This window comes from Caloenas nicobarica, chromosome 11, assembly GCF_036013445.1.
Source record: "Caloenas nicobarica isolate bCalNic1 chromosome 11, bCalNic1.hap1, whole genome shotgun sequence".
Taxonomy (NCBI): Eukaryota; Metazoa; Chordata; class Aves; order Columbiformes; family Columbidae; genus Caloenas; species Caloenas nicobarica.
Genome location: NC_088255.1, coordinates 22,140,000 through 22,152,221, shown reverse-complemented (window position 1 = coordinate 22,152,221; position 12,222 = coordinate 22,140,000). Strand labels below are relative to the sequence as shown.

The 12,222-nt window shown below is 43.6% G+C and overlaps 1 protein-coding gene across 2 annotated transcripts in view; it reads right to left on the bottom strand.

Moving 5' to 3' along the window:
* GRM7 (glutamate metabotropic receptor 7) overlaps positions 1-12,222 on the bottom strand; it is a 248,344-nt gene that overhangs the window by 84,653 nt on the left and 151,469 nt on the right. For both annotated transcript variants that reach the window (XM_065642466.1, XM_065642465.1), the window contains exon 5: positions 8,541-8,681. In XM_065642466.1, coding sequence (XP_065498538.1) covers positions 8,541-8,681 — 141 coding nt within the window. The remainder of the gene's footprint in view (positions 1-8,540; positions 8,682-12,222) is intronic.

Genomic DNA, 12,222 nt, shown 5'->3' with positions numbered 1-12,222 from the left:
TTGACACCTCCCTGGATGGAAAGGGAGCTGAAAACATCATTTTCCACATTACGTTTTCTCAACATCTCCCCTTCAACTGATTCTTCTGGACTCGTTGATCATCACATAATGTAGGGGATAGGTTATGATGCATAAATAGTGTTGCAAGGAAAATGTTTATGGCATGTAATTCATACAGACACACATCTAAATCCCACTTCATTGGTGCTTACATTAGATGAATTCAGACTTTGGTTCCGTTTCTGAAGGATTAAACACATTTTCAGAAGAACTTACATAATAGTACTGCTGAGAACCCGGTGATAGTCATCATTAACAAGAGATTTAATTTAAAGATTGCAGAATGCTCACAGTATCAAACAAGCAGCTATTATTTGTACAAGTTAGAATTCAGCAGCTGGTTAAGTGCTAACAGAAAAATAGATACTCTTCATCCATCTCCAGCACGTTTAGCATCATTAGAAACCTGATGCCTGGGATCAAAGAGACATCCTGGATGCAACAGCTACAATGATTAGTCTGTAAGTGGGTAAGTGCACACATGGGCTGTTCCATAACGACACGAACCTTCTCCCGCTCCGCACAGAGCTCAGCCCGAGCAGCGGCGCGGGTGGAACCACAACACACCAGAAACACACACAACAGCACAGAACACACAGATCCGTCTTTAACAGACACGTACATACATCCAGCGCTCTCCAAAACAAGACCAAAGAGTCACTCGTGATGCAGACACCACTGCACACACAGGAGGTATAAAGTCTGGAGGCTTCTCCAAACAGGCTCTTTATTTGAAAGTAGCTGAGTATGAGGGCTGGAGAGAAAATTAACAATATGCTGGAGTAAATATTGTAATTTAAACAAGCAGACTATGATAATCAGGCCTCTTTGCAATATAATCCCTGTATTGTCATTTTACAAAGAGATACAAGATCCAATAACACAGCCCTGCAGCTACAGTTGTCTACACAGCCCATCCTAACTCGGATCCCATTAGAGACAAAAGCCTTTATTTCCTGACCATCAGCCCAATCCCCATGGATTTGCCTGGGGAAAGCAGATGAACCTTCTCATTTCCACTGCTAAACACAGAAGAACATCCTTCTGTGCTAGGTAAACTTTTGGCTTTTTTTCTGGAGTTGATACACACCTGACCCACAGTCAGAGACCTGCACTGCTGGGTATCCAGAGACAGCTGCACGGGGTGATGCGGAGACGCCAACACCCACAGAACACACGCGTGATCAGCTTCAGCTGCTTCTCATCGGCCGACATCTCAAACCGCACGCTGGAAGCCAGGCTCTCACAATGCCTTACAATGTATTCCTCACCCAGGAGAGCAAAAAACCAAAAGATCCCTGTACTGTAACTGGTCCTCACTCATGAGCATTAAAGCAAAAAACAAAAGGAGCATCGTGCAGCAGAAAGTCCTACTGAAAATTTGTTATTCCATACCAGAAATAACAATTTACATAAGGATAAGAATAATTACAATAATAATAATCCAGCAGTTCACAGAAAGCCTTGATGCAATGAGTTTTGGGAAGCTACAGCCAGTTCTACCTGTCAGATAATGATCTTTTTCTCACTGACACTGATTCAACCCACTGTACCAGTTTCTGCTCTCAGGTGTGTATGTGTCTATGAGAATAGATTGCAGATTAGAAAACTGATATAGTTTTCTTACCCAAGATGATTTCTGTGCATTCAACATCCCTATTAAAACATATGCAATAGACCTCATTAATATTCCAAAGCTGAAGTACTACAGGCACCAAAAAAAAAAATAAGGAAAAAAAAAGAATCGGCACCAGGCTACCAGACACTGATGTAAATCAGACACTTCACACTTTCTGGTGCTGATGTGCAAATGAAGGAAGTTTCCTGCAGCAGTAATTGCCAGTGAAGCTGGTGATCAAGCACATGTACATAAGCAACACTCTTTAAAGATTGCAGGGCCTGAACTGCAGCTTTCTTGATATTTGAGCACTTGGGTAAAAATGCAGTTTGCAACAGAGGAACATGTACGTAAATAGCAAGACAACAGATCTGAATCATGGGGCTTTGTTAGCAAATCACCTTGGCAATCCAGAAATACAAAGGACTCCAAGAAATGCATTTCTGAAAGACAATAGAGTTTAGAAATCCATAAAACTAGTTACCTTAAGAATAAACTCTTCAAGGCTGGTCTAATGTTGGTTCTTTTAGCAATTTCAGGTATATATACTTTGAAGTACTTCACCACTAAATGAGATTAACTTTTTCGAATGTAAGCATAAATGTCATTAAGCTATAATGCATACTTGGACAATTTGATATTATATGGAAAATATTTTGTTTGGAACGAGTGGCACATAGCCAGTCAGTTCTCAAGCCAGTGCATAACATGGTTTGCTCGCTCCTAAGTTTGTGCATGCCACGTTCTTTAGAAGAAAAGCTTGGCCGTTCTTCCTCACGTGTGTTAGCATTGGTGTGTTTAGGCAGTCTGAAGACTGTCGAAGTATTTACAAAATAAAATGCCATGCAATCAAGAAAAAGAACAGAGAACTGAAATCCTGGGTTTCAAATTTAGGTCAGACTGGCTAACCGTGCACGCTCACCTAAGGCTCGGTGCCCTGGGCTACAGCCGTAGCCGTGGTGGCCCAGAGAAGTTAGAGGAGGCTCCCAAAGGTGAGCTGGGCTTGGTAAAAACCAGTTTATCGGAGAGCACATCATTGCATTCACGAGAAGTGCCTGGGATTTTGTTGCCCCCTTGAACACTGACATGTGAGAGGGACCCTATAAGTAAGATCACAGACAACTTGCAAGACGATCACCATCAGAAAGAAAAGAAAAAGCAGAATTTGTCAATGGAAACATGCTACGAAAATACAGCTCAGCCACTCAGTAGCAAGGAAAGTTTGTCGGTGTCCTGAGAAACAGGGACGAGAGGCAGGTGACACCAGCAACGCAGGGAAACCACCGCCCAGACCACGGAATGAAATTGAGAAGATACATTTCCCACCCCGGTCTGCCCTTTCACCTTATTCATAGCTTGCAGGGCAAGCAAAAGAAGATAAATGGTAGTCTTTACCCTTTCTGCACTGAAATATTACATACCTTCGCACACACACATTAACACACGTTTCATACCTTGGAGCCTGGAGGAGAAAACACAGAGAGCGATCTCTGGAACCAGAGACAACCAAAAGCGGGTTTGTTCCTGCCCACGTCATCAATCACACGCCACTGAATCCTGGGCAAAAACCCACCCCGAGTCACGGGCGTGTAAATCCTGCGTCAGAGGCAGCTGGGAGAGGGATCCCAGCTGAGTATTTGACCCAAAGAAAATAATTTTACATTTTGTATGTAGGACTCAGGACAGCCAGCCTTATGTTAAGGATTTCTGCACATCAGCACCTTGACTAACCGCTGCTTAGGACTAGATTACAGCTTAAGACAGCTGCCTAGGCAGGGCTTCTTATAGACGACGACAGTGGGCATTAAGAAAAGGACGTGGCCAGATAGAAAGATCGAGTATCATTAGCCAAGATTTGGGAAAAAAAAAAAACAACCCAAAAAACTCCCACAACAAAACAAAAACCAAACAAAAAACAAACCACAGGAAAAAAACTTGCCTTTTAAAAATGCTTGTTCCGTTAAAAAAAAAACCCACAACAGAAAAAGAGAGAGAGATAGCAACGAAGCAACCTCCACGGTCTTAGCTGCTCAGCCGTGGAGCTCACAAGGCAGCCAACTTGTCTTTGCATTGCACACAGAGATAATAAGGGTCCTCCAGGTTTCTGAAGCACAGCTGCAGAAAAACATCATCTCCACGCACAGAAAATTGGTGGGTAAGTGAAGCGCTCAGCCCCGCGCAGCCTTGGAAAGGCTTTTCAAGGGACGCTCACGTTGAGCACACCTGCAAAAAGAGGAAGGGTTCTCAAGCTGCAGATTCTTGGACAACAGAAAAACAAATTGTGGATGGTTTGGGTCCTTCACAACCTGCTTTTTGTGAAGAATCGTTGATATTTGCCGCAGGACCCCAACGCGGCGATATCCACAAGCCTCGTTCTGATGGGAAGAGCCGATGGTGCAGCCTGGACCGCCGGGCAGTTTTGTGATGGAGCTTCGGTGTCATCCCTGAATCATCTGAATAACCTGCAGCACCAGCCGTGAGCAGAACCGGGGAACTTCTGCACCCACAGCCCCAGCAGCGGAATCAGCCTAAACTCAGCCCCTCTCCCCACGCGACTCATGCGGCACCGTGAGCAGCGAAGGTCTCACACCCTCGAGTCCGACAGACGTTCACCCCGATGGACACAGTAAAGCTGTTCTCAGAAGAAACGAATCATGCACGCTATGGGTCCTGGCGTTTGTCATAAAAATGCTTTAGATATTGGCCATCTGCCACACGTCGCTTGAAACATCTCAGACAACTTATTTTTGCTGAGATGAGGAATTTTGATAGCTATTTTGAAAACTATTTTTCTTTCCATAATAAATTGCACTTTACTAATCCATTAATGCACTAGATCACTTTTTGTAGTCCAATTATAAACAAAATTCTTGTATCCTCAGGTTCTGCTATTTGCTACATTTTTGTTTCTCATTATTTTTCTTTCCCTAATATATGGCTTCGTAGTACAAGCCATCTTGACTGCTGGTGAAAAAAATACAAGATATTGCTATTATATTAGCTCCTTTATCCTCAAACAAACAAACAGAACCAACCCCAAACTAAACAACAACCAAAAAACCCCCAACCCAGCTGCTGGTACAATTTTAAACCAAACCACAGATAATTAAGTGGTTTGTCGCAATTACCTGGACTGTCTTCCCCCACCCTTCCTTCTCCACACCATGAAACGCTGGGCAGTGCCACACGTGGGCCGAGATGCCAAATCCTGGGTATCCAGACTTGGGCTTCCAGCATTTTGGGTACACGATATATTTCTCGGGCACTATTTATTTTGAGCAAACCAAGACCAAGGTCCCTTTGAGGCATTTTTTCTTGTTCCACTTTAAATTCCAAACACAACCGTCTCTCTTTTAGGAACCCTTTGGCTGAATTTCTGGCGCTTCATCTTGCAGGATCTTTCTCCCAGCCTTTTCTTTAGAGCAAGTCAGTGCCCGAGCCACCGCCTGGGCTGTGCCTCCAGACTGATTACACTCACGGATAATTAGAAAAGCTCCCCGAGTAATCTACATCCTGATAAATGACATCCAAGGTGACATCACCCTTAGATCACTTCATTAAGTCTCCTGGAGTGTAAAGCCATCTGAATTAAAAGCTATGTTTAATAAGTGAGAACAGTCAAGTGTGGCAATTCCCTCTCCAGGCAGTAACAAGGCGGGTGCTCTGGTCCAGCCGACACCGCGCTGTACTCCACACGCTCGCGTTTCTCCTTGGCAGACAGCGCTTTCTGCCGCAGGCGAGCGCGGATGCTCCCGCGGGAGCAGGAGTATTCCAAACCCGCCCCGAAACGTTGCTGACGGTTGCTGGTTGTCGCCTGCTCGGCGCTGGGACGGTGCAACGCTGCTCAGTATCCAGCACTGCATATTTGATGTCAGTAATCGCTTTGAAACTTATGAACAACCTGGTTCATGACAATATCTACACCAAAAAAATCCTTGTTTTATGATCTGTTAATTCTAAATCTCATGGAACTGGCAATATTACTGTGATGTGTTTTTGTGAACCCAGCTGAAGATATTTCCCTGTACAATTTCTGCTCGTGTGGTGCAGGTGGAGCACTCAGCACGGCTCCCTTTGCAGAGCCACAGCCATGAACTCCAGCGCCGGTCTCTTCTGAAAAGACTGTCCCTTTTCTTTTGTTAATCCTACCCTAGAAAAGCACATTTTTACCATAATGCATGGTGCTGCAAACTACTCTTTCCCAAAATATTCATGCATTAACCTGGTGTGGTCTGTTATGACTGAAGTGAACGCATCTAATACTCTTTAATGTAAGCAGCAAGAAGTAAAACAATGACATTTCTAACCCCGATGCTCATAACTATTATGCCGTTTCAGCGGTTATGTTGGATTCCCCATTTAATTTAGGAAGTCTCAGCGGCCACCTGGAGCATCCCTGGAGGGTGGAGGCAGCAGCCCCAGGGCCTGGGCGCGCGCAGAGGCAGCCCCTGAACGAAGTGACACCCCCTGCAGAAGGGACGGGTCCCTCTCAGCCCTGGGGAGAAGCAAAAGGGCTGTTCCTGCCGTACACGTACCTCCTGCTCTGGCAGGGCCCGCGGCCCCCAGAAATTCCCTGCACGACGATACGGTGTCGTTGGCAGCAGCGCAGCCCGGCAGCGCTGGACCGTGCCCCGAACCGTGCCACAATAATCGCTAGAAACAGCATTAGTAATTGCAGTATTGTCTTGTATTAACTCTTGTCTAGAAATAAGGTGGGGTGGGCTAAATGCATTTTCATTTTCTCATTCTGAATCTTATGCATCCCAATTAGAGAAAGATTTTCATGTTTAAATAAATATAAATGACATTAATGTGGAAGTTCTGCATATAGGAAAATTCCAGCAGGTTGCGATATGAAGCTGCCCACAGGGTGCTGCTTGGAGCAGCTTCTCTCCTCCATCACCGACGCCACCAGCACCGAGTGCAAGGTGCAAACGTCTCTGTTCGGAGCACGAGCCTCCCAGCGGGGCTGGGAGCGCGGCTACTGTCAGAAACCCGTGGCCTGTGGGCCAGTACCTCGCTGCATTACAAGTTACCAATCACATTTTTAAATAATGATGATGGTAATCCATAATATTATTACATCTGTGAGACATTACGGCTCTCATACCAGCAACATAATTCAAATCTGGTGCACAATTTACCTCCAGTTTGCAGAGGAGGGAAGGAAGATGTCAGGGCATGTCATTTGGTACGATATCGTGCTATAACGCGGCATTTCGGTTCGATAGGGTAAGTTAGCCAGCAAAACCAAATATTTCTGCTCAATCTATGCGGAGGGAAGGCAGAACATCGTTTTTACCTTCACATCAGAGAGCACAGGCTGCGAGCAACTAATAAAATAATGGCATCAACAATAAGGGTGATAAGACACTTGAGAAATTATCCTAAAGATCTTTTAGCAATTTTCAGTCGAATTCCAGCCTTTGGGGAGATTCCAAATGCCAGATTTAACAGCGGTGCATTCCCAGTGGCAACCGCGCTGTTTCCAGGCACAACACTCCTACTCCATCCATGAATTGAAACCAAAAGCAGATGATGTGAAATATGGAAAGTTTTCATCAATTTTCAATCAAAGTAAAAACACATCCTCCTATGAACTAATTTCCTTTGATCAAAATTCAAGGCAATTATTCAACATAACACATTTAAACTGCTGCTGTGAAAAATTAAGGAGTGGGAAGGAAAGGCGGAGGGAGGCGAGGGGCACACGCCGGTGTTGGCTTTACCAGGAGATATTAGATGTTCTGGGCAAAACTTTTCCACGGCATTTTAAACGCCGAGCAAATGCTGCAACCCCACATGACCAAGGTTCGCGCCACAAACAAAGTCTCAGCAGTTCGAGGGCAGAACCTGCAATTCTGAGTTTTTTAAATGTAAGTACCCTCAATCTCATGTCTTAATTCAGCACAAGGTCATTAAACTGGCAATTCTGGTAGCACTTGCTCAGGTGTGAGTAACTCCAAGAACACACGTCTCTGCCATCATTTCCTTTCAAAGCAAACGCTTCAAGTTCAAAGAATGCTATCGCCTGCGTCATCAAGGTGGTTGTGCTGAGAAACACACAACTTGGTTAAAAATGAAATCGCCCCCACTGTTACAGGGGCATCTTTGTAACCAAAAATAATACCTTGAATTTCCATGTGATCTGAAACAGGGACTCCAGGAAAATATGACATTTCAAATGGTGGGCAGTGCCTCGTAGAAGGAAAAGAGGAGCGAGACTGTTGGCCACCAGGAAAAACAGAGGTCAAAGAAGATGCTGCTGAACATCGGGAAACTCAGTCACAAATGCAGACAGGGTGTTTCCTATGTTACTGTGTATTTAACCCCATTTTTAAAAATAACATTAGTGAGAACAAAATCCTGATCAACAATTTTATGCTGCCTGAAATAAGAACATTTCACTCTGTGCTAATACTTTCCTACAGCTGCATTTCCTTCAAAAGTTCAATTCAAACGCACACGGTGAGTATATGACTGTGAGCAGATGGTGCTTTGACACGGTAGGTGCCCAATTCGTGATTTGTAGATGTGTGACAAAGCACAAGTTGTGGAAATATTTTCCATCTAAAACAAACAAAACAACCTCAAGTCACCCTGCACTCAAATAAAAGGACTTCTGGGTCCCATGGAAAATACTAATTTTCCTGCAGGATGGACAACCAGAAAAAGGAAGAAATAGAAAGAATTAAAGAATACGTTCTTCTGTGTACTCCTGTCCTGCAAGGTTGATGCTGCTGTTCCATTTTCTCTACAAGCTACAAAAATTCAATTTATTTTTTCAATCTCCCTCCAGCCCAGCTCCTGACATCAGCTGCGCATCTTTCAGCAGCATGAGGAGCGGGAGCCCTGGAGTTACCTGTGCATTTACGGTCTGTGTCCTCCTTCTTGGACCCGCTGATGGTCAACTTGCAGTTGAAGTTCTCCTCCCAGTACTCCGCAAACCACACGTTCCTTCTGTTGTTCTCCAGGGTGCGGGAGGTAAAATAGGCATCGAACCCTGGGGAAGGAGACGGGGAGAAAGATGAAGTCTGGCTCAGACTGCAGCCTGAAAACCAAATATTCTGTTTCTCTCTTCCTCAATATCCAGCACACATTCACACCTCCAGCCACAGGAGATGAGCATGGAAACACAGAAGTTCGTTGCGTACTTTATTTAATCAGCTGCATCTTGCAAGTAAGTTACTCTGCTACTAACTGCGAGGTACAAAGCTAGGTAAGATATATGTACAACAGAGAATCATATTAAAAACTGTTATAAGCAATAAGCTTGGATTAGATATACACCAATAAGGAATGAAAAGAAATTACATGGTGCAGCTGATATTAGGCTGAGCTCGATACTGCTAATTTCCTAATTAACCTCTCCAGACCTCCAGAAAAGGCAGTTTCATCTAATCTGGCCATTATCAGTGCACCTCATTTTTTCTTAGCGTGTATTTTTCCCTTAATTTCCTTCCACACAGGTACAGATAAACTCAGAGAGCACAACTTCTACGAGGTAACTGTGCATCATGGTGATCAAACACCCTGAAGCTGGGAGGGGGGAAGTTTCCTTCCTTAGACCTGGGAGATTCAGTTTGTTACTACATTTTTATTGTATTACTATCCTAGTACACCTTTAGTTTTACTTGGCAAACAAATGATTTGCACAAGGACAAATATATTATCCGAAACCTGGATAAAGCAGTTCAATCATAAAGAGGACCTGAAAATGCTGGTTGTACATCGAGAAGTTATCTGCCATCCTAAAAGCGCAAATCCCTTGAAGATCCAAATCTCAGCTATCTATTCTGGCCCTTTCCAGCCCATACGGGTATTGCAGAAGAGAGTGGAAACCCAGAAGCAGCAGGTTCTCATAGACACAAAATCATCTCTGTGTACTGCACGATCACGCGGTTCCTTTTGATTTTGCTGTTAGAAATGACAGTGAATACCTATTCCACTGAAAGACAGGAAAAAAAAGTTCCTTGCACTACATCCAACTATTTCTCTCAGTGAAATAGGTGGGTAAATTGGCTCAATCTGGCACTGCACGCAACGAAACCGAGTTGGAGGAAAAACATACAGCATCGTTAAATTAGCGTAGCAATCCATCCTCTACCGGATCAAAATAGACAGCATGTAAACAGATGTTTTCAAATAAGAAAGCAGATTAGGAGTGGGGTCAATCTGTCCCCTTGCATTAGCTTTGTGAACTATTGACCCAACTATAATAGGTATTTTCCTAATTCTGAGCCTACTGTTCACGACTCGCCTCCGAGCCCACTGCTCCTGAGACAAAGTACATCATCACCAAAAATCAAACCAGAAGAATAAGTATTGGGGTCTTCCAGGAACAGCCCGAAAGCAGATTAAAATTTTACCTGCAGCCTCACTAGAAAAATAGGCGTAGGTGTTTCCTGCAACAAACACATCAGGATGCTTCAGAATGGTGACAAACCCCGAGCAACAAACCACACCAAATTAATTCTGGGCTGGCTGGCCACAGCCAGCCGCATACTCAGTCTGGCTTGTCTGGCCCTTATCGTGGTTTTTAAAGTTTTCCAGAATAAAAGTGCACAAAGCTGCAGGAAAAGAAGCCGCCCTGTGATGGCAGAGCCCCTGGTCCCTCCCGCTGCGTTTGTGCTGAGCCAGGGACTTCACCAGGAAATCATTGAGCAAAACTCTCCTGCCACATCTCTTCTATTTAATTAATGACAAATTAGTGACTTATGAATGTTTCTATGCACGGTCTCTAGAAAAGGCAGCACAGTTTTGCATTTCTGGGATGAAATTCCCTAAGGAAAATATTCATGTGGATGGGTCAGAAGAAAATTTAGAAGATACTCTTAGATTTTAGGTACATGCAAGCTAAGCCTGTTTTCCTGTAAACCTAAGTGTGTTAGTTTTACTCGTAATTAAAAGGGCATTTCAAAGGGGATATTCAGTTGTGAGATCTACAATATACATGTGGCTCAGAAAGAGTAAACCCTACCGATGTACCAAACTAACTGACCTCTGGGAAAAGCGCTCTATGACTTAATAAGATCAAATCAATAAGTCTTGATAGAAATGTAATAGAATTCCATAAGAATTACTCTAAACCTTTACAGATTTAATAACAAATAATAACATTCTCATTGATTTTTTAATGATTCCTCTGCATTCTCAAGAAGGAATATAGATCTCTATTAAAGAGCGTACATTTTTTTATCATTATTTTCTATTGACCAAGACAAGCAGGCAAGTGACTGACTGACGGTGATGGAGTTACGTAGCAGCCCAGATTTCTATTAATTCCTTACTGGGTGGAACATTAAGACAACTTACAGCATAGTGCTAAACATAAGAGTTTAGGGTTCAGGGCCTCGGGGAATTAGATGACCCAACCAAAAAAGCTGGATGCTTCAATGTAAAAGTAGGAATAACCACTTCTAACTCCTGTACATGGCCAAGTGCTGCACTTGTGGGACAAGATTTAGTGATTTCTCAACGTTCCCCATACATCTTACTTAAGAAAATTACTTTTTTCAGCAAATACCTCTAAGAGATATAGTTATGAGATTTTACAAATTAAAGTAAGTGTCTTATTACTTTAAATCACTGTAATTTGATTAAATCGTTATTCTTACACATAGAGAGATGACACTACCTAATGGGTTCATTTATTTTGCACCCCCAGGATTAATATATAAATTAACTATGTAGCAATGAAAAAAGCTTTAAAAAAAAAACCACCCCAAACCACCACAGAAACCAAAAAACGAGGGGTAGGGGAAAGGGACCGGATGACAAGCGTTACAAAGAAAGATGCCACCGAGCCAGGAACGCTTAGACCAGCAGCTCGATTCTCAACCAGAAAATGAAGCTTGCTGACTCGTGCCTGCTTTTTACACCCCAAAAACCCCCAAATGACTGATTTCTACCATTAATCTCACATCTCTCTTTCCATCTGATGCTACAGGCTGCCCATGCTCTGCCTGCAAGCACAACGCTCAGCCTCCCCGGCAGAGATGGGAATTACCCGTGCTTGGCAGGATAAACCCGGCGCCAAGACTAACGATGCGGTTTGCTGCGGTCAGCTGCGTTACAGAGGGGGAAAAAGGGGAAAAAAGCAGGTTGGCAGGGAGGTACTGAAAAAGAGCAATCCCCAAGGAAAATGAAGATTAAAACAGGGGATCTACTGCCGAACCGGTACCAGTGGAACCATCAACAGCCAAGAGAAGCTACAGCATGGCAGGAGCTGAACCTGAAAATCCCCAGTGACCATGTGCTGTTGGCATGAACCAACCAGATTTTTTTGAGAGAGACTTTCTGTCACTCCTTGTTTACCAAATCCCCCGCCCAGGCTGCGAAGCATCTATTCCTCATGTCAGAAGTGACTTTGAGGGCTCTGGGGTTCTTTAATAAGGAAAATAATTAATCCTAACTAAAACACAAAGTTGTTGACCGACTGCATTTCTCATGTGCCTAAAATGTTTTCATTCTCAGCCCATGTGGCTTGTGAGCAAATACAACATATTGACCCAATTGCAAACGAGTAGTGATTTTATCAGTTT